Below are 23,049 nucleotides of genomic sequence, written 5' to 3'. Positions count from 1 at the left end.
AATTCACATTAAAATATTAGACAGAATTTATTGTCTTATCAGAAACTTATAAATCTATTTTAATTATTTCAAAAAAAACTTGTTTAATACTTTTTTTCGAAATCTTTAAATTTATCACAAAACCTTCTAAAAATTTTATTAATAATTTATTTTAGTTGAAGATTATAAATATATTACAAAATTTTCCATAAGGTTGTCTTATTACAAGGAAAATTATCATAAAATTATCATGTCTCTGATAAAAAAACATGTGAGAGTGTGACCCTGACCCTGACCCATGCTCCACACCCCACACCTTAGCTTATTTTTATTTTTTCACTTCCTTCACTCACTCACTGTCACCCAGTCTGTGAGTACAGTTCCACAGAGCATGGCACTAAACGGTGACCGTTAGATCTCCGATCACGGGAAGTGGAGGTGCACTCCTCTGCACCCGATCTAGATCGCCACTCCAATGGCGTGCTCGTGAATCCACCCAACCATGGTGTCCACTCTCTTACTACAATAGACTACACCCATCCCATACATACATACATATACACTCACACTCCATTCTCGCTTTTCTCTTCTTCTTCTTCTTCTTGTTGCCGACGATTCTTTGCTTCTTCTACTTCTTGTTATCACTTTATTCTGCGCCGCAATGTCCGCGATATGAATCTTCTAATCTCCTTTTTACAGTTGTAGCTTGCTCTTCTGCTTCGATCATCATACAGTCTGTCACATTGGTATAACTGCTTTCTATTTTTGCTTCATTCCTCATTCTTCATTCCTAATGATTTGTTATTGTGAATGTTGAACCTTCTTTCCCTGATTAGTCATTCTATTTTTGTTATTGCGAGTTCTGGTTACTCTGTTTTTTTTTTTCTAATATCAGAAATTTGCGGATTTGTTTTTGTAATAATTTTTTTGTGCGTCCTCTCTCTGTCTCTCTCTCTCTCTCTCTCAATATTTTTGTCACACGCTCTGCTGTATAAATATTTATTTAAAGAATATTTTAGGAACTCTTGGTTTATTTTATGTTAATCTGCTATCAGTGTCAGGAATATTAGATTATGAAAACATTTTTATTTGTATATATAAACTAACACATTCTATTTCTAAAAATTAGTAATTTACTGTCTTGACTTGGTATCAATGTTATTGTTGTTGTTAATTACTCAGTTTGGCTTTGATTATTCTCTCTTTTCTTTGCTATTTTATACTTCTAATTATTTTGTCTAATGACACTGATGTATGATGAAACAGATCTCAAGCTTAAGCTATTCAAGTTGGGAACTCCAATAATTTGAAAAATGAGGTTGGTGGAGTTTTGGTGTATATTTATAATAATTATATTGGCCAATATTCTTGAACCTGGGAAGGCAGAGGTTTATATAGTAACCGTTGAAGGTGAGCCTATCATAAGTTACACCGGCGGTATCGATGGGTTTGAAGCTACTGCTGTGGAATCTGATGAGAAGATCGATACCACAAGGTACTTGCATTTGAATATATTCTCCAGTTTTTTATGTTTCTTAATAATCACAACAATTCAATCAACAAAGAATCTAAACGGTTGGAAAAACTTTGTTTTCGTTCAAGATTGTAATTGGACTAATTCTGCATGAATGAATTTATGCACTCTGGAAACAAAGAATGTAATGGTTTTAAGCGGTTAAGACTTTAGAATAATGAATTATTGGCAATAATTTCTTATATAAGTTGTTCTTCCAAGCTTAAGTTAACATAAATATTGGAGATATTTACATTTTTATTTTCTAATATAGGGTAACTTCACCATAACTCTGTTATTGGAGATATTTACTAAAGTTTGTGATGTGCATAAGTAAATGCTAAATGTTTGCTGGATCAAGAACTGGATACTGATTTCTGCGTTGCTAATTTCTCCGCTTTCTGTACTATTTTGAACTTCTTGCAGTGAATTGGTCACTTCTTATGCACGCCACCTTGAGAAAAGACATGATATGCTACTTGAAATGTTGTTTGATGCTGGGACGTACACAAAACTCTATAGCTATCGACATCTTATAAATGGGTTTGCTGTGCATCTTTCCCCAGAGCAGGTGATGTCTTTATGATCTTTCTAGTATTCTTCAATTGGTAGTAAACAATATTTTTTTCTTTTCCAAACTCATTTCTGCACACTAATTTCCTTGTGTTCTGCTCTTATATTAGTAGGCAGAAACTCTTAGACATGCTCCTGGTGTTAAATCTGTTGTGAGGGACTGGAAAGTGAAGAGACTTACAACACATACACCACAATTTTTGGGGCTTCCAACTGGAGTGTGGCCGACAGGAGGTGGCTATGATCGAGCCGGAGAAAACATAGTGATTGGATTTGTGGACTCTGGGATATATCCTCACCATCCCAGCTTTGTCACTTATAATACTGAACCATATGGGCCACTTCCAACGTATAGAGGAAAATGTGAAGTTGACCCGGAGACTAAGAGAAGTTTCTGTAATGGGAAGATTATAGGAGCACAGCATTTTGCTCAAGCTGCAATAGCTGCTGGGGCATTTAACCCTATAGTTGATTTTGCTTCTCCTTTGGACGGGGATGGGCATGGAAGGTAAGAGACCCTATTTTACTTTTCATTACCATCTTACTTTGAAACTCTGATTCCCTCTTCTGTTATACTATGACGAGTCCTTTGCTCAGAATTAAAGCAACCGGTGTTTATCTCTTTGTTTTTGTTTCTACATGGAGTAAATATTGCTATCTAATAGATTAATTGGTCAGTATAGCTCAAAATGGAAATCCTATCATGAATTTTCGTGGGATTTCTGGAACATCTACTCAAGGTTGAGAATGGGATGCATCCTTATAACTTGAAAGTGATGCGGAGCTGAAATTGAAATATAATCTTAACCTTTCCAGTTTGCAAAGACTACACAATTCCAGTTCTTCTGTCTGTCTTTAAAACATTTGAAGTGGATAGTATTGGCATTCGTGCTTGAAACCTTATCTTCTTAGTTGGTAAACGATTTTCATTGAACAATTCCTTGATCATCTTTGCATCTTCATTTCGCAGTCATACTGCCTCTATTGCGGCTGGAAGAAATGGAATTCCTGTGAGGATGCATGGACATGAATTTGGGAAAGCAAGTGGAATGGCTCCTCGTGCCAGGTGAGGAACGATAATTCCCTAGATGAATTGTTTATGAAACTGGGAAATGTAATCCTTTTTGTTGCATTAGAGTTAGACATCTGTTATGTTTGTCTTCAGGATTGCTGTGTACAAAGCACTCTATAGACTCTTTGGAGGTTTCATTGCAGATGTAGTTGCTGCAATTGATCAGGTATACACCTATAATTATAATACTTTTCTCAATCTTTCATCTCCGAATGTTCAATTGTTCAACAGAATATATATTTTCCCAAGATTTTTGAGTTCTCTTGGTTCATTAACTGAGGTTGGAAAATACTGTTACGTTATATTCTCTTTTAAAAATTGCTAGCCATTACACTGGATTGCTCAAGAGGAGATGCTTTTAAGAAGTTTTTTTCTTTTTTAAAGTTACTCTAAATTCAACACTCAAGTTTGGCATTAGATGAAATCTGTTATGCAGTCTTTACTTTTTAAGGGATAGTGTTTCAGCCCAACATGTCTAACTGTTTAAATTTGAGAGTTTACAGGCTGTACATGATGGGGTTGATATACTCAGCCTTTCTGTTGGACCCAACAGTCCTCCAGCAACCACCAAAACCACTTATTTAAACCCATTTGATGCTACGCTTCTTGGAGCTGTGAAAGCTGGTGTCTTTGTTGCACAGGCTGCCGGAAATGGTGGCCCCTTTCCTAAGACTTTAGTTTCGTATAGTCCATGGATAGCATCCGTAGCTGCAGCAATTGATGATCGTAGATATAAAAATCATCTGACTCTTGGAGATGGTAAAATCTTGGCTGGAATTGGTCTATCACGTAAGTTTTCCAACTTCCCACTACGTTTATTGGGTTGTAACTATTAGAAGGAGAATGTAAACAGAAAGAGAAGTCTCGTGTAGAATAAGTCTCTTTTCAGTTATGACTCATTTTTATTGATTATATCAACATTGCTCTTTTGAGTGCTACAATGAAAACAGAAAAGAATGAGAAAACATGCATATAATTTTCTTCTATGGATAACATCAATTATTTATAGGGTAGGTAAAGATCTCCTTGGGACTAAGGATTGGAATAGGCTACAGTGTGTTTCTGTACAATAGTTGGAAAAATGTAAAAATCATTTTACCAGCTTAAGTGTTTTACTTTTCTGATCATTAGAGAGTTTTGGTACTGCTTTTTCCTTGTTGATGCTGGTGCCAGTAGCTAGCAGAAAATGCTAATATCATTCTATTCTCTTTATCTACTTATTTCCTTTTTCTCAAAAGAAAGAATAGTAGGATGATTTTAATATTAGTATTAATGAAAAAATATAGTCAGTAGTGAAATTGGCCAATAGCTTTGTTTTGTTTGGTTATCACTATTCTTCTGTAATTCCATGCTTATGTGCGAAGTATATTTATGGTTGTCTCCATTCTTTGGCACGGCTTTGGGCAGCTTCTACACATTTTAACCAATCATACACATTAGTTGCTGCAAATGATGTTGTGCTAGACTCCTCAGTTATGAAGTACAATCCCACGGATTGCCAGAGACCTGAACTTCTAAACAAGAACTTGATAAAGGGGAACATTCTTCTTTGTGGTTATTCTTTCAACTTTGTAGTTGGTTCTGCATCAATAAAAAAGGTTTCAGAAACAGCGAAGTCTCTTGGTGCAGCTGGATTTGTTCTCTGTGTTGAAACTGTTTCTCCTGGAGCAAAATTTGATCCAGTCCCTGTTGGCATTCCTGGGATTGTTATCGCAGATGTCAGCAAGTCAAAGGTACTTGACTTGTCTTTGCTTATATATTTATTTTGGGGCGGACCAAATATATGACTGCTACGCTTTTCCATCTGTTTAAGTTATTCCACAATCAGGCACTTTGCTATTATTGTTTTCTAATACTTATTTTATATGCTTCTAGCACTTTTCTTAATGATGACAAAGTATGTGATATTTATAATATCATTTTGTATTTGAAATCATCATTTTCAGGAACTAATAGATTATTATAAAATCTCCACTCCAAGAGACTGGACTGGAAGGGTGAAGAGTTTCAAAGGTACTGGAAAAATTGGGGATGGTTTGATGCCTATTCTTCATAAGTCTGCACCACAGGTGGCTTTATTCTCTGCAAGAGGACCAAATATAAAGGACTTTAATTTCCAAGAGGCAGATCTTCTCAAGCCAGATATATTGGCACCGGGATCATTAATTTGGGGTGCTTGGTCTCTAAATGGAACTGATGAACCAAATTATATTGGTAAGTAATGGTTTGATTAAGTTGTTGTCCCCTTAGTAGCCGATGTCTTGAAATTTCAGCCTATATATAAACATTTGAACTGCACCATAGGGCTAGCTGAGTTGATTGATGGGGCAAACATGATTTCTTCTTATTTTTGTCCATGTTAATAATCTGGGAAATTCATTGATAACAGCAACATTTGATACCGACATAGGACAGCCTAGTCGCAGAAACAAGAACATGCACATGACCTTAATAGGCTAAAATTCCTCTAATAATTGATTTTGAAGTTTCATGTTTTATTTTTGTTCTAAGATTACAATAATAGCAACAACAATTTTTCCACTAGGTAGTGTTAATTACATCGATCAAAAGATGATATGCCCTGTCAAATGTCTAGACAGACCATTGAAATTGAAGTTTAAACCCTTTTCAGTGGTTTTGTTTATCCTTTTTGGTCTTGTTCTTCCTCTATTTATTTGGCCTATTCTTACTTTCATCTATACATCTTACACACTCGAATCACCTGAGGTATGATTCTATCGTCCTTTCTGACCACATAGATTAATTTAGACAAATAGTCACTTCTTTACCTTTTAAATAAATGTCCCAGTAAACTTCTCATTATAGTCTGCTTAGAATCTAAATTTGGCTAACAAAATGGGCCCTTACTATGATATCATTGTTGGAAAATGGGGTGCGCTTCTGTAGTTTTATAGTATTATTGAAAGAACCATTGCATGATTGAGGAGGGTGGAAGAAAAACATTGTAGCAAAGATATCAATATGCTATAGGATTTGATTTATGTTAAGTGATTTTTGTTTAAGCAGGAGAGGGATTTGCCATGATATCTGGAACTAGCATGGCTGCTCCACATATAGCCGGCATTGCGGCTCTCATAAAGCAGAAACATCCACATTGGAGCCCTGCCGCCATCAAATCAGCCTTGATGACGACATCAACAACTCTAGACAGAGCAGGAAATCCTATTCTAGCACAGCAATATTCTGAAACACAGGCGATGAAGCTAGTAAAAGCTACTCCTTTTGATTATGGGAGTGGACATGTTAATCCAAGAGATGCTTTGGACCCTGGGCTAATCTTTGATGCAGGTTTATTACTTCTTCCCTCTTAGATAACCTTTATTTTTTTATTTTCTATACTTTAGTCTTGTCAGGATAATGTTCTGAAACATGAATTTACATAGATATGAGAATCAAGGTAAGTAAAATTCAAGAATTTATTTGAACTGAATTTTGATGAATCTGATTTGAAGAGTTAGCCAGAAAGAATAAGAATGATAAACAAGAAACTGGCATTGGGGCCGGGACATCTATGCAGTGCCAGTTTGGGATGCTTAATATGTTTTGCAAAACGAATTTGAAATTTATCAGAATGGAATCTTGTCCAAATTAAAATAAAGTCATTATCATGACAACTAGAATGGAAATGGTAAATCTTCATCAAAGTAATAAAATAAAGGGTATTCTGCATACCTCTTTCAAATCAGTTCTTAAAAATATCTTTACTAGATGTGGATCTTCTGTTTCCTATTGTCTTCACTTGCTTTTAACTTATTAAAATCCAATAAAATAACTTATTTAAATAATGTGAGTCTTCCCTAAATGATTTTGAATATTATATCATGAAGTGAAAACCTAAAGATAAATGAATAATAAAACCACCTAATTAATTTTGCAGGATACAATGATTATCTAGGGTTCTTGTGCACAACACCCGGCATCGACATTCATGAGATAAAGAATTATACAAACACACCATGCAACAACACAATGGGCAACCCAGCAAATCTAAACAGTCCTTCCGTTACAGTCTCCCATCTAGTAAGAACTCGAGTTGTCACCCGAACCGTCACAAATGTTGCAGGGGAAGAAGAAACATATGTGAATACAGCTAGAATGGACCCTGCAGTTGCCATTGAAGTCAATCCTCCAGCAATGACCATCAGACCAGGCGCATCGCGTAAGTTTACCGTGACACTAACAGTTCGGTCAGTGACCGGAACCTATAGCTTTGGTGAGGTTTTGATGAAAGGGAGCAGAGGTCACAAGGTGAGGATCCCTGTTCTGGCCAATGGATACTCAAGATAGCTTAATTTGGTCTCAAAGTTCAAAGCTCAAAGCTATGTTTGTAATATTCTTTGTAACTTGTGGAGAAATAAGGTATGTCCTTTAAGATTTATTCATATGTGATCTTGAATATATAGGTTGTAAACTGTAAAGGTAAGCAAGTGTAAAAGGCGGAGAGACTCAACATATAAAGTTTTGCTACTGTTCTCATTCTCAAGTGCTTTCTTGAGAAGCTGCTTTGTGAAATGTCTTCTTCACACATGTTTCCCTTCCTCCCACAATTGCTTGCTTGCTGCAATTCATAATTAAGGGAAATTGGGATTTAGAATATAGTTGGGAATACAGCATCTACCACTGGAGTAATTGCATTGGCTCAGCATATATCTAAATGAGGGATTTGGCTCTTCTAAAATGCATTATATTTATTAATTTATAGCTGATGAGAATATTAACTGTTTTGGATTTAACAAGATACAAGCATACAAGCATAAACAAAAAAAAAAGTAATCCGATGCAAAAGCATTCCGCGTTAATGCAGGATCCGGAGAAAAACCACACTCAAAAGGTGTGTTGTACTTAGCCTAACTAGATACAAACATATGGATAACTAATTATATGGTCTAAGACTACTGATTTTCTCACGAACAAACAGTTTTTAAAGGAGTAAAAAATTCCCAAGTGGAGTGTTGCTGAAGTCAAAAGATTAGTGAAATAAAGTAAGAATACAAGATTTTATTTAGACATTTTGGAAATATTTTGCCATGCTAACATAATGATTTGATCCAACAACCTGTTTAACAACTGTTGGTGCTAAAAAATGGATTCATCGACTAGGATGAGTTTGGACTATGAATTGTGTCGATATGAGGAATTAGTTAGAACTAATATCAGATGAAGATATGAGCAAGTCGAAGTCGAAGAAAGATGATGCAAGAGCATTGAAGTCGAAGATTTTCAACCCATGGGAAACAAGTTGAAAAAGTTATTGTTTTTTCTTGAACATTAAGACTTTTACTTGATTTTCAAGCTGAGTTGAGAACATGGATATAAATTTTGGGGAGCAAGCGGAAGAGCGAACGTGAAACTTAAAGACCAAGGTAAAAGTAAAGACGTGGGATGTCACCTTGGAGGACAAGGTCCTTCACAGTCAAAGCAAGGTCGTGGATTGTGAAAGCCCGAGAAAAAAGGGGAAGTTAGATCGTGTCAATCGAGTAGTATTTTGTAGTCCACAACTAGTGATATATAAATAAGAGAAGAGTTAGAGGATTTCAATCAAAAAAACTTCATTATCACACCAAATTCTACAAAAATTTCTGGTCCCAACGACGCAACGGAAGATCATGGAGTACAAATACATGTGAGTGTTAAGAGTCTATTTTTATTTTCCTTTGTTTTCTTTTTTCGTTTTAATTCGTTTCTTTTCATTTTTCTTCTTAGCTTTCAATATTTTATTGTTATTTTGCTTTCTTTCAATTTCAATTTTATTCTTTCATTTATTTAAGAGTAAACTACCATTTCTACCCATAAAAATTGAAAACGCTGACATATCTACCCATAAAAAAAGAAATTACCATTTGTATCCATAAAACATGAGTTCCATATAACAAAATTATCCAAACACTAAAAAATTACATAAAAGCCCCAAGTTACCCTTATCATCATCCGCATCATCCACCCCTTCTTCTCTCCTTCCCTGTCTCGTCCTCGCCTGAGCCAAACTTTGAGTTCAAAGGCACCACCACCTCATTTCCTTCATCACTACCATCACCACCACCACCACTATACCTCCATTATCATCTTCTTTTCACATAAAGCAGCAACAACAACAATAATAGAAAAACTAAATTGTCTTAGACCACCACACCACCACCAGTGACCACCAAGTTATCGCCCCCTCACCCGATTTCCTCTCTTCTTCCTCTCTCTCGCCTCTTCTCACCCCTGTTCCCTTCTCTGCTCCTCTGCGTAACCACCGCCGCGGCACTCAACAGTCGCTAGTGCCATCAAGTCCCACCCAACCTCCACTTGTTGGCGCCGCGTCCTTTTCCCCTTTCTTTCCTCTTCCATCCTTTTCCTCTCTCTTTCTTCTTCTTCCCCTCGCCTCACCGCCGCGAGCCCAGGACCACCATCGCCTTCTGTTTTTGCCGCCTTTCGCAACCCTAGAGCCGCCGCCGCTGCTTGATCGCTACCCCTGCCCCAACCCGTTCCAACTAGCTCTCCATCTCTCGCTGACACAGAGCTCCAGCCCTTGTCCAGTCTGCGGTTTCACCCGCTCTTCCCTAGTCTGCAAACCCAGAGACCACTGAACTTACATCACGTAACCATTCGAAGAAGTAGAAGAGAGAGAGAAGCAAAACACAGAAGAGAAAGAGAGAGAGAGAGAGGAAGGAGTTGGCAGAGTTGACAGACTCTGGCGGTGGCGACAACCTCAAAAAATGGAAGGAGAGAGAGAGGATGGGGTTAGTGGTGGTGGTGGTAGAGGGGAAAAGATGATGCAGATGATGATAATGGTAATTTGGGGTTATGTGATTTTTTAGTGTTTGAATAATTTTGTTATATAAAACTCATGTTTTATGGGTACAAATGGTAATTTCTTTTTTTAATGGATAGATGTGTCAGTGTTTTTAACTTTCGTGGATACAAATGGTAGTTTACTCTTTATTTAAAACTTTCATTTATTTTACGTACTTCTTTTCATTTGCTATAATTTATCACCAGTATTTCGATGCAATTAATTTTAACGCAGACATTAAGTAATTTTTGGATTAAGCCCACTTTTTTTTTTCAAAAACATCGTATCTACTCTCCAAACTAAAATTTTGATACATATTTAATTTAACACCCTATCAAAATTACCAAAATCACGTGAAATAACAACTTTTGCAAATGATGACATATAAATGATTGCCAATTTTATTCTAATGGTATGTAAAAAACACGAAAAGCAAACACAGTAATCAAATGAAAATTTCAGTTAATTATGTATATACTTTTAGTTATAAAATGATATGTAACATCTCTCTTGACGTGAATTGAACTTCATCATTAGTCGATAATTATATGGGAAACACACGTGTATCCAAATCAATCTCCAAAAATTTTAAGAGTAGAAATATTTTAGTTTTTTAAAAAAATTAATATATAAAAATATCTTTAAAATTTATTTTAACAGATAAATTAGTCTCTAATTCATTTTCTAGCAGAATAATTATTTAGATCAGTCTCCAAAAATTTTAAAAATAGACATTTTAGTCTTAAAAAAAACTAATATACAGATCAATCTCTAACATTTTTTCATCAGACATAACAGTCCACTATCTAAAAAAATTATTATTATTATTATTATTATTATTATTATTATTATTATTATTATTATTATTATTATTATTATTATTATTATTATTATACAATAATATTGTACCATAATTTTTTGTATTTTTTAAACAAAAATAATAATAAATTTATTCATTAGATATATATATATAGAGTCACTCAATAATAATAATAATAATAATAATAATAATAATAATAATAATAATAATAATAATAATAATAGAGATTATTCTACAAAAAATTTAAAGTTAAAATTATTTGATATTTTCGTTTTAATATAATCAAAAGATGTCCTATTTTAAAAAAAAATTGTATTAAAAGAAAATATTTTAATTTGAATTTTAAACTATCATTATTCACCTTACTTGTTTCTAACGAAAAAAGTATATTAATATGCTAGTATCATCGTCCACATGCATAAAGTTAAGTTAATAATAATAAAGGTTGACATATAATAAAAGTAAAGTAGACGGGGGACTATTATGTTTGACAGAAAAAAAAAGGTTAAAGATTGATCTATGTATTAATTTTTCTTGGGAACTAAAATGTCTGCTTTTAAAATCTTTGAAGACAGTGACGAAGCTTGAAAAAAAATTTTGAGGGGGCCACAAAATTAAAATAAAATTTATAGATATAATTATTCTTTAAGTTTGTTACTAATAAGATAATAAATAAATAATTCTACGGATAAAAAATATAAAATACTTTATAATGGTACTCTTCAAATCTTGAGCAACTTAAAATTTATAATACTTATTGAATATTATTGTTAGTAAAAAAACTTTTAGTTAAAAAATCAACAAATATAAAATAATACTAAATTAAATAAATAAAAAGTTACCTAATTTCACAAAGATGATGCAAAAAAATATAATTGTTTGAACTCAAAACTTAGATTAAAAAATTAAAATTTCTTAAGTTACAACTTGTAAATTCTTCTATCAATCTATAAAAATACAATGACATTTAATATTTATTGAATATTTTAATATTTTTGTATAATATAAAAATTAAATTAAAATAAACAGTCAAATATAAAATAATATTAAATTAAATAAATAAATATATATAACTTTTTTCTAATATTTTTGCCTTACTAAAGTTTAAAAGTAAAAAATACAACAAATGTAAGAGGTGAAGTTTGAACTTGAATACTTCAGGTTAATGTAAAGATACTAAGCTAATTGAACTATAATTTTTCTTTGATAGAAGTACTACTAAATATTTTATAAAAATATCTACTGAAAAATAAACTGGAAACTGATTTGTCTATCGAAATAAAATTTTGGGAATTAATCTGTGTATTCATTTTTCTTAGGAACCAAAATATCTACTTTTAAAATTATTGGGGACTGATTTGGGTAATTATTTAATTAAATATTTTACTTTATTTAGGAGTTAATATGATAAGTAAAAAAAGTAAATCATAAGGATACATCATTCTTCTTTAGAGAAAATATAACTGTTCATGTCCAGACCAAAAAATAAAGCCAGGCCCAATAAGGATAAAAAGCCTATCTAAAAAGACAGTCTCTCCCAACTTACCCGACCTCTTAAGAGGTCGGACACAATAAAAGGTCCAGCTTTACTTATACAAATAAGTAACTGCCTCCCCGAATCTCTTCCATTATCTCTATCTCTACTAAAAGACAGATTCTAACAAACTCCCAAGATAAAGGGAACGAGTATCCACTAACAAAGGTGAAACTACTCCAAAAGGTGGTTATTCATTCTACTATAAATACACTGACACCCCTTAAGTATATACACGATCTAATCTACTAAAATTCTGCCTAAAATCCTTGCTAACTTAAGCATTAGAATCTCTTGCAAGTACCACCCCACCTCCTCACAAGGAACTAAGACGGTGGCACCTCGACCCAAGAATAAGTCAGACGCTGCCTCACAGGGGGTTTGGACCTCACGTTCAAGCCCAAGGCAATTTTAAGGCAACCCTCGAAACATTGGTGCCATTGCTAAAGACCTGGAGCACAACCATTGATGATGGCAGATAATCAGTATGAAGACGGTCACACAGCGTTTGAGTCAGAACCAGAGCCACGCCACGATGACCTTAGGCTAGTGCTACCTCCACCTCGAGAGAACGCATGTTCTCCACCGAAAAGGAACATTGAAAACCCTCAACCGAGGAAGATTCAATCAGAGATCCATCTAACCAAAGATGAAGAATCTCCCCATCCAATGGAAATACTGGGGTTAGTCCATGGTGTAAACCCCGTGAAATTAGCGAATAATTAATTAATAAATTAATTTTTAATAAAAGAAATTAGAAATGTGAATTTTATAGTTTAATAGGATAGAGGTAATTAAAACAAGAATTGACATTAATTTTAAAGAATTTGGCCCAAGATTGGGCCGAACGGGCTGAATCAGGCGAATCGGGCCCAAAATGGACCCAAGGCCCAATTCAACCCAGCCACTTAAGCAAACACAGCTTCCCTTTTTCCCCTTCATCCTCATTTACGTTGGAAACATTTTGGAAGGAGGAACGTGTGACAACTCTAAACCCTTGTCCTCAATTCAATTTGCTCTAACTTTCAATCCGGAGCTCCGGTTGACGAGCCGTTTGTGGCCACGCATTTGTCTCAAAGTCCTCTTCAATTCTATCTAAACAAAGTGGTAAGTCTTTCTCAAATTCGTTCTGAGTTCTCTGTGCCCACTTTTTGTGCGAAATTGGTTTGAGTTTGATAATTTTGGTGGTTTAGGTACAATCTAACATTGGATAATTGTTGGATTATACTCCAATCATCAATGGGTAAGGTAAGAAAACTCTAAACCCTTGTAGTTTATCCAATTTTGTATACCCTTGTGCTAATTTAGTGAATTGTATGAATTAGATTGAAATTATGTTAAATTGGAGTTTGAATTGGTGAATTAGAGCTCTTGGAATAAACCCTTGGTGGCTGGAATCATTGGAGTTGATTGGAAATCTTGAAGCTTGAATTCTTGGTGTTTTTGAGCTTAGGGAGGAACCGGCCAAGGTATGATTTTGGTTTCTCGTATTTAATATATAAGGTTTTGTAAAAACTTAGGCTAGACGACTTAAGATAAGTTGAAATGTATGTTTGATGTATGTTTAGTGGTTTAGTAATGCTATGTGTGTTAAGATTGTATGTGGATAATTGGATATGTTGTTGGGTGTTATGAATGTTGAGAATAGTTGGTGAGTTAATATGTTGAATGATTAATAATGTTATGATAATGAGTAATGGAATAATTGGGATTGAATGCAGTTTGTTGGAGGTTGGTTTGGAAACTTGAAAGATTATTTAAGTTGAGAATATGGTAAAATATAGAGGTTTGGTATTTTAGTTGAAAAACTTGATTTTTAATGAACTTCGGCGGTCCATAACTCGAGCCTCAAATTTTGGATAGAAGTGAAATTTGTTTCAAATCAAAGATGGTTTTACAAGCTTTAAGACGGTATAAGTTTTGTGGAAAATGGAATTTTTTTAGAGGAAGTTATGGATATCAGAAATCTTGTGCAAAAATTGACTTTTAGCCGAATTTCAGCGAGCCATAACTTGGTTTCCGGACCCCCCAAATTATTTCAAACTTATTTCAAATTAAAATTGGGTTTGTGAAGTTTATGCCGTTTACAGAATGGATGAAAAATATTTTAAAACGAAAAAGTTATGCTCGTCGGAAGTTTGGAGTGCAAAGCTGAAAATTCTGGAGCATTCAGTATTGTTGCTATTCTGCATAACTTGTGTACGCGACCACTGCACGCGACGCGACCATAGGAAATTGTACGCCCATGCGTACGCGTGACTGTTTTCAGTAAACTTAATTTTATGTTTTAGAAACCTAATTTCAAACCTCTAAACCTCTATTTTCACTCTTTTAACCCTAGATCTTAGTAGTATGCCTAGTAGTGAGATGGAGCTAGGAATAGGTGAAAACTTGGAGATGAAGAAAGCTTGTGAAGTGATGAATTAGGTATGAGGAGGTAGGGTGAATATGTATATGTGTATATATATATATATATATGTACTACTTGAATTATAAAATTGGATAAAGAAAGAAACAAATGTTACATCTGAGTACTCTTTCTCGAAAGTGCGACCCTAGGGGATGGTGGAAGGTGAGGATCCCCTTCCTTGTTCTTCTTGGTATTGTAAAATCGCCCCCAGCGAGATGGTGGGAGGTTATGATCCCCTCCTTTATTCCTCCTGGGCATATGAGAACGTACCTCATGGGTAGACACAAGAGTTGTTGTTTCGCCCCACTTGCTTCGGGTTATGATGAGTTATGCGAAAAAAATGCAATTATATGATGTACAAGTGATGTTATGGACATATGAATGATTATGAAATGTTAATGAATGAATGTGAAATGATTATCTGAGATACGAGTTTTTCTGGGTAAAGTACCGTGACTTGCCACCACGCGTTCCAGGTTGAGACTCAATACTCTGTTGACTCTACGTCGTAAGGGTGACCGGGCACTTATAAATTCTCAGGAAGATTAACCCCCCATTGAGTAAAGTTTTATATATATGAATTATGAATGAGAAGAGAAAAATCTATGCATAGAATCAAGGGAATGCGCGACGGGGGACAGTCCAGGGTTTAGCAGCCAGACTTGTCGGGTTGGCTTGATAATCGACAGATGAGACTCATCAGCCATAGGACAGGCATGCATCATATGCATATTGTTTGAATTGCTTGCTTGTGTATTAATTGGGTTTGCCTAAGAGATTATAATATTCTATTTGTTATATTTGTTATCTATATTACTTGTATTCTACTTGTGATTGTCATTGTCTGCTTGTTTGTCTTTGTAATTTCACTAGAGATGGAGAAACGGAGAGAAGGCGGAGAGATTTAGGATTCTAGTTCAGTTTTAGTTAAATTCAAGGAATTGGTTTAATTTAGAAAGCCTTAGAGAACCACCCTGATTTATGGTTTCTGTTTTAGTTCCTTATGTTATATAATCTGAGTGTCGGCATTCTAGGTGATGGGTTGAAACCGAAATTCTAACACCAAAACTCACTGGCAAGTGTACCGGGTCATATCAAGTAGTAATTACTCACATGAGTGAGGCCGATCCCACAGGGATTGAAGGATTGAGCAATTTTAGTTAGGTGGTTGATTTAGTTAAGCAAATAGTTGATGATTTAAGTGAATTGTAACTAATAGAAGCTAAATTGCATGAAACTAAAGGGAAAAAGAAAATTGACAGTAAATTAAAGTGCAGAAGAGTAAATTGCATGAAACTTAAATTGCAAGAAATGTAAATGACTAAAACTTAAATTGCAAGAAATGTAAATAGCTGAAGCTTAGATTGCAAGAAATGTAAACTGCTTGAAATATTAAAGGGTGTGGGTTGCTGAAATTCAGAATTTAATAACAGAAAGTAAAGAAGATGAATTAAGTGCAGTAGATCTAAACAGAATTTAAATGAAGAGCAAAATAGAAAGTAAATTCAACTCAATTGCAAGAGCTAGAAAAGAAATTCAAGAGCTCAGAGGCTCAATGAGACTAGAAAACAACTCTAGATCTCAATTCCTTCCTTGATCAAGCAGAGAACAATTTGCAGAAGAAAAGAAAATTTAAAAACAGTAAAGAAGATTTAGATCCAATCCTTAGATCAATTGAGATGAAGAGTGGAAGATGATTCTCAGAATTTGAATCAATGGAACTCTTCCAATCTCAATTCAAGATCCAAAGGAAGATAGCAAAAGTAGTAGAAGAAATGAAAATGCAAACAGAAAGATAAATCCAATTCACAATTCCTTAGAATTATATAGAAGAGAACAAAGATGAATTGTAGATCAAGGATTGAAACAGAATTCCTTCAATCTCTATCCACAATTCAAAAATAGAAAGCAGAAAATGCAAAAGTGAGAACAAGGAAGAGAGAACTCAGCTCTCAATCCCAATTCCCAATTCAAAGCTCAAAATTAAAATGAAAGTTCAAAAGTAAGCAAAAAGGTAAAACAAAAGGTCCTCTCTAAATCAAACTAAGTCCTATTTATACACTTTCTATTTTTGATCTTCAGAATTTGGAGTGGGCTTTTCAATTGGTGAAGAATTGGATCCAAAGTGGAAATTGAATTAAAATTGGACCCATGGTGCACCTTCCAGGGGAGCGTTCAGTTAATTAAGTTAACTGAGCGCTCCAAGTCTTGGTCCCAGGCTCATTTTGGTTCGTGCCTTGCATCCAGGGTAGCGTTCAGTTATGTTACTTAACTGAGCGCTACATATGCTTGTTGTCCTTGGCCCCTTTGTTGTTGAACTAGCACTTAGTGAGGAAGAGTTAACTTAGTGCCTTTTGCTTGTGAAAAGAACTCCATCTTCGAACCTTGGGTGAGCCAACTTGGTGCCCAATTTCTTGATGCACTAGCGCTCCTTCCTTCTCCTTCTGTACTTGGTTCGAAACCTGGCTGTTGCACTTTTGCCAATTTCCTTTGTGAAGCAATGCAAGTAGTGCTCTCTTGGTTCCCTCATGTACCCAGTTTGAAACTTGGTGGCTTCATTTTGCTTGCTTGCACTTGCTTTTTTTCTTGGAGGGGCACGATAAAGGTGACAAAAGTTAACTGAGCACCCATGCTTTCTTTGTTTCTTGTAGCGCTCAGTTAAGTAAACTTAACTTAACGCCATGCTTTCCCTTGGTCTCCACTTCGAATCCTGGCTCTCCCAATTTGGCCAATTTCCTTGCATACTAATAGCGCTACTATGCTTTGGAGAGAGGCTCCCACTTCTAGCCTTGCTGGTTGTATTTTGTGGTTAATTTTTGGGCCTTAAAGACGCCTTTTACTCGTACTTTAATTTCATGCCAAATATGGATTGCTATATATCTTTGGAAACTTCTGAATGTCAACGTCCCAACACAACTAGAATCGCATCAATTGGACATCTGTAGCTCAAGTTATGGCCCTTTGAAGGAGGCATGGTCATGCTATCACAAGGCTTTATAAATGCCCGAAAAGGTTAAGTTAACTTTTTTTAACTGAGCGCTCTCTTCAAATTGGGCGCTGGTGCCTTGTTGAGCGCTACTTGATCATGGGCCACGCTTTTAAAAGCGTGGCCTAAGGCATCAAAGTGTGTTCTAGCTTCTAAAGCGTGCCAAAAATTCCTTTTTCAACCATTTCTTCACCTATAAGTAATCAAAACAACCAATCAAAGTATCACCAAATTCACAAGGTCTACAAATCATTCAAAAACCAACTAATTTTAGCTTAAACCTCATGATTTAGTGTCAAATAAAGGATGGTGGATTAATTTAACAAAACCATGCAAAACCACTCCAAATTACTTACTTCTAATGCAAGAGAGTGCATAAAGCCTAATGAAACAAGTGAGAAATGCTTGAAAAGCTAGTATAAGATGACTTGTCATCACAACACCAAACTTAAACTTGCTTGTCCCCAAGCAAGCACTAAACATAAGAGAAAATGAAATGAAACAGAGAAGTATGCATGTCCTTATTTAGCAGATAATTGAACTTGGTTCATGGGGTTTTATGCAGACAATGGTAGCTCATTTATTACTTGCTAACAGATAAGAAATGTTTCCTTAAAGGTTCATTAGAGTTGCTGCTATAATGCCTTGCTTTTGCTTGATCCCTTGCTAGATTTTTCTTTCTTTCTTTTGCTTAGAAAGCTTATTTATTAATGAAAGCTTGGTGGCAAATGTTGCAGCAGCCCTTTTGGCTCAATTTTGCTCAACATTTCTTCACCACAGACACATGGCTTACAATTTCTTCCTAGGAATATTGATGCCCAGCATCTCTTTGGATTACTAAATGTTTTGTAACTAGGTTGCTCTTGATAGTGGACTTTCAGTTGGCATTCCCAGATCAGTTGATCTAAGTGGCCAAGTTTCAAAATACTCCTCAAAACCTACTTGTCCAAGCATATCCCAGTATAAAAACACCATAGACATATGTCCTAGGGTCCAAGCTATTGGTGTCTAGCTTTATTGTTTGTTTCTTTGCCAATTCTTGGCTTTTCTTTTTCTTTTTCTTTTTGTTTTTGCTTTATTCTCAAGGGAATTTCATTAATAAAGGACTTTATAGCAGCAAACTAATTCACACTTCAAAGAACATGTTATTATGCAGCTTTTGTTATTTGAGCTAATCATTAAATCAAACAACTATCACCACTAAATTTCATTCTAACTTCTACAACATTGAACATTCACTTTTTTGTTTTAAACATTTCTCTTTTACTTTTGCAGAAGGGAAACAAAACAAAATTCAAGCTAGTGATGGATGACAAGCACAATATGCAGGCTAGCATTCTTAGCAAACATCTCCACTTGCACTTAATTGAACACTACAGCAAGACATATAGGAATTTCCAAATTAAAGTACTTCAAAGCAACAAGGATTAAGTGTCAATACAACCTGTTGGGAATGTCTCTCATCCTTTCCTTTTGTCATCATTATTTCTCTCTGTTGCTCCGTCTTTGGATGATGATGCAGATCCCTCTCACAGATTGAATGTTTTCCTGCATAATCCTTACAAGTTGCTTGTTTCTCAAGCCCTTAGGCAACTGGTTAGTGTGCGAGAATTATTTTGTGGGCTTTTGAACTTACTTTGGTATGTGAACACCAAACTTAGTCCCTTGCCAATGTTTCTCATGCATCAAATTAACCATATGTGAAACCCTTTTGTCTTTGCTGAAGGTTATAAGACTGAAAACTAGAAGACAGACACTAGTTTAATGGTTTATCTGATTGCTTGGAGCTAGCAACCCTTTATGTAGAAGGTGAAAATGTGTTTTCAAAAGAGATTTTGGTGGAACACCAAACTTAGCATCCTTCATTCTCCCTTAAATTGTTTTGGTGTGCAACACCAAACTTAGCTCCTTGTAATACAGATAAGACCACTCAACCTTTTTATTGAAATAGTTATGAAAAGAAAACTACCTCAGGTTGGGTTGCCTCCCAACAAGCGCTTCTTTATTGTCACTAGCTTGACATCTTGTTCTTTGATCATGGAGGCTGAAAAGCATAGTGCCTTAGCTTTTCTCCTCTTACTGTGAACTTCCTTCCGGTCTCTTCTTTGATGATCTCTATGTGTTCAAGTGAAATGATCCGATTCACAGTATAACACTCAGATAATTGTGGAGACACCTTCATTGGTTGGGTGTTTAACATCACTTTATCCCCTGGTGAGAAGCCTTCAGTGGGAATTTTCTTGTTTCTCCACCCTTTTGGCCTCTTCTTCTTCTCTTCTTTCTCAGGAGATAATTCATGCCTTGGTGGTTCTTTATCTGGAGTGTTGAGGTTCTCATCTGGGGGTTTTGGATCTAGTTCCTCTTTGATTTCTTTGGTTTGTTGCACCATCTCTACTTCTTTCAAGCATGGATTTAGAAGTCTTGGAGTTAACTCATTGAATGCCTCCTTCAAGCTTTGATCTTTGGCCTTATCCTTTATACAATTTTCTTCTTGAGTGGGGTTTTAAAAACATGGAATGTTAGGTGCTCATCATGAACTCTCAACAACAATTTCCCTTTTTCAACATCTATCAATGCTCTGCCCGTAGCCAGGAAAGGCCTCCCCAGGATGATGGGAGTGTTAGGGTCTTCTTCCATATCCAGGATGACAAAATCAGCTGGGAGAAGGAATTTCCCCACTTTTATGAGCACATTCTCTACAACTCCAAGTGCTTGCTGAATGGACTTGTCAGCCATTTGAAGAAGTATTCGTGTGGATTTTAGCTTGAAAATTTGGAGTTTCCTCATTAGAGACGAAGGCATCAAGTTTATGCTTGTACCAAGATCACAGAATGACTTCTCAATTGTTATGTTTCCTATGGTGCAAGGTATATAAAAACTCCCAGGATCATCTTTCTTCTCTGGCAACTCTCTTTGGAGAATAGCACTACATTCCATTGTCATCTCAACAATTTGTCCTTCTTTTAGGGACTTTTTCTTTGTCAGCACTTCCTTCATAAATTTGGCATACACTGGCATCTGTTCAAGTGCTTCTAAGAAAGGAATATTGATGCTGAGTGTCTTGAATATGTCCAGGAACTTTGAGTATTGCTTATCCTTGTTTTCTTTTTTGAACCTCTGAGGGTGTGGAAGTTTGGGGACATATGCTTCACCCCTTCCTTCTTCTCTTGTAGCTGTGGCTCAAGGATGTTCTTGTCTCTCTTTGAGCTTTTTGCATTCTTGGTCTTTCTATCCTCTTCTCTTCTCTCTTCTGTCTCTTATTGTGGAACTTCTCTGTTGTGTTCTTCCTGATTGATGGCTTTCTTCTCCCCAGTCTTCTCACTTCCCACTATGATTGCTTTGCACTCCTCCCACTTTGTAGCTTTTTCTTTGTCCCTTGGGTGGTCTTGAGTGGCACTAGGGGATGCATTTGATTGCTTCTCACCAATCTATGCGATTTGTTTAGCCATTTGTTCCATATGCCTCTCAAGATTTCTGATTGAAGCTTCTTGGTTTTTACTTGTTATGGCTTGATCTTTCTGTGCTGCTTCCTGATGTTGTCTTGCCATCTCTTGATTTTTCATGAGTTTCTCCATCATTATCTCTGGACTAGAGATTCTTTGGGAGTCTGGATTTGGTCGTGGTTGTGTAAAATAAGATGGTTGTTGCTGGAAGTTATTTGAACTATTTGCGGGGTTATTTTGTGGGTGGAATGTGGATGTGGAAGGTGGATGATGGTTGTTTTGGTTAGTGACTGAGTTATTGGGTGGATAATAGCTGGAATTGGGGTAGTTGCTTTGGAGTTTTCTGTATGGATTGTGGTTAATGTTTTGCTGGTTGTGGTTTGAGTAAGTTGTGTTTCTTGAGTTGTTTTTGTTTGAGTTTTTCTGCCACGGTTACTGGCTGTGGGTGTGGTTATCTCCCCATCTGAGATTTGGATGGTTTTTTCAGGATGGATTGTAGGTGTCACCATAAACTTCATTTTGGCCTGAGCCTTGGTTGTGCACATATTGAGGTTGTTCCTGCTGCTGATCTTCTTGGTTTTCTTCATTTTGCCCCCATGTGGTTGATGGTTGGCTTGTATTCACTGCTGTAACTTACAAGCTATCAATCCTTTTAGCCATCTGCTTAATTTGTTGTTGGATTTGCTGCTGCATTATCTTGTGTTGAGCTAGGATGGTGTCTACTCCTTCCAACTCTAGCACTCCTTTCCTTTGTGATGGTTGGCGTTGTCTCTGATGGCTAAAGAAGTATTGATTGTTTGCCACCATATCAATGAGATTTTGAGCCTCTTCTGTTGTCTTCATCAATTGTAAGGAGCCTCCTACTGAATGGTCTAGTGCTTCCTGAGCCTTAAGAGTCAATCCTTCATAGAAATTTTGAAGGACGTCCCATTCATTAAATATTTCAGGGGGACATTTTCTAATCAGGGTCTTGTACCTCTTCCATGCCTCATAGAGAGATTCTGCATCCATTTGTGTGCAGGTTTGCACCTCAGTCTTGAGCCTGATGATCATTTGAGGTGGGTAGAACTTGGCCAAAAATTTATTCACTAGATCCTCCCAGCTAGTGATGCTTCTTTGTGGAAAGGTTTCAAGCCATTGAGCAGCCTTGTCCCTCAATGAAAATGGGAACAGCAACAATTTGTATGTTTCTGGATGCACACCATTAGATTTCACTATGTCACAAATCCTAAGGAAGGTGGATAAGTGTTGGTTTGGATCTTCTATTGGACTTCCTCCATATGAGCAATTGTTTTGTACCAATGTGATGAGCTGGGGCTTCATTAAAAGTTATTCGCATTGACATTTGGGGTAAGGATGCTACTCCCACAATGCCTTAGATTAGATAATGTATAGGAAGCCAATATTCTCATTTGGGGTTGACCATTGTTGTTGGTCACTCCCACTGGTGGATTTGTTGGGTTATCCTCCATTTTTTGGTACTCTTCTTCAGAGGTTTTTAAAGGTGGAGACCTCTCTCCTTGCTTCTGTCATACAACCAAGAAAAACAAACACAGAACCAGAAAACAAAAATAATTCACTCTACTGATAGAGCAAAGTTAGTGTTAGCTTAAGCAAAAATTCAAACAGTTAGTATGCTTAATGAAAATAAAAGAAAATCAAAGAAAAAATGCTTAATCTAGACCACCACCTTACTTAACCATTGTTAATCTAGATCAATCCCTGGCAATGGCGCCAAAAACTAGATGGATTAAAACCGAAATTCCAACACCAAAACTCATCGGCAAGTGTACCGGGTCGTATCAAGTAGTAATTACTCACATGAGTAAGGTCGATCCCACAGGAATTGAAGGATTGAGAAATTTTAGTTAGGTGGTTGATTTAGTTAAGCAAACAGTTGATGATTTAAGTGAATTGTAA

General features: G+C 35.8%; 1 protein-coding gene across 1 annotated transcript; it reads left to right on the top strand.

Annotated features, from left to right (window-relative positions):
* Nucleotides 1–215: 215 nt before the first annotated feature.
* Nucleotides 216–7,670, top strand: LOC107639174 (subtilisin-like protease SBT2.6). Its single transcript, XM_016342617.3, has 11 exons — nt 216–725; nt 1,246–1,474; nt 1,919–2,063; nt 2,179–2,573; nt 3,036–3,131; nt 3,231–3,303; nt 3,641–3,926; nt 4,545–4,870; nt 5,084–5,351; nt 6,165–6,446; nt 7,036–7,670. Exons 2-11 carry the CDS (start codon nt 1,293–1,295, stop codon nt 7,443–7,445), a joined length of 2,463 nt encoding a protein of 820 aa, XP_016198103.2. The 5' UTR covers nt 216–725; nt 1,246–1,292; the 3' UTR covers nt 7,446–7,670.
* Nucleotides 7,671–23,049: the final 15,379 nt, after the last annotated feature.

The sequence above is a fragment of the Arachis ipaensis genome, chromosome B4 (assembly GCF_059453495.1).
Source record: "Arachis ipaensis isolate K30076 ecotype BB chromosome B4, ASM5945349v1, whole genome shotgun sequence".
Taxonomy (NCBI): domain Eukaryota; kingdom Viridiplantae; phylum Streptophyta; class Magnoliopsida; order Fabales; family Fabaceae; genus Arachis; species Arachis ipaensis.
The sequence above is the reverse complement of the archived record's forward strand: the minus strand, read 5'-3'. Positions and strand labels throughout refer to the sequence as shown.

Bases quoted from the DNA above. Each gene is read 5' to 3' on its own strand.
- LOC107639174 (XM_016342617.3), top strand. From the start codon at position 1,293: ATGAGGTTGGTGGAGTTTTGGTGTATATTTATAATAATTATATTGGCC. The intron at 1,475-1,918 runs GTACTTGCATTT...AACTTCTTGCAG, and splicing joins GAGAAGATCGATACCACAAG to TGAATTGGTCACTTCTTATG. The intron at 4,871-5,083 runs GTACTTGACTTG...CATCATTTTCAG, and splicing joins CAGATGTCAGCAAGTCAAAG to GAACTAATAGATTATTATAA.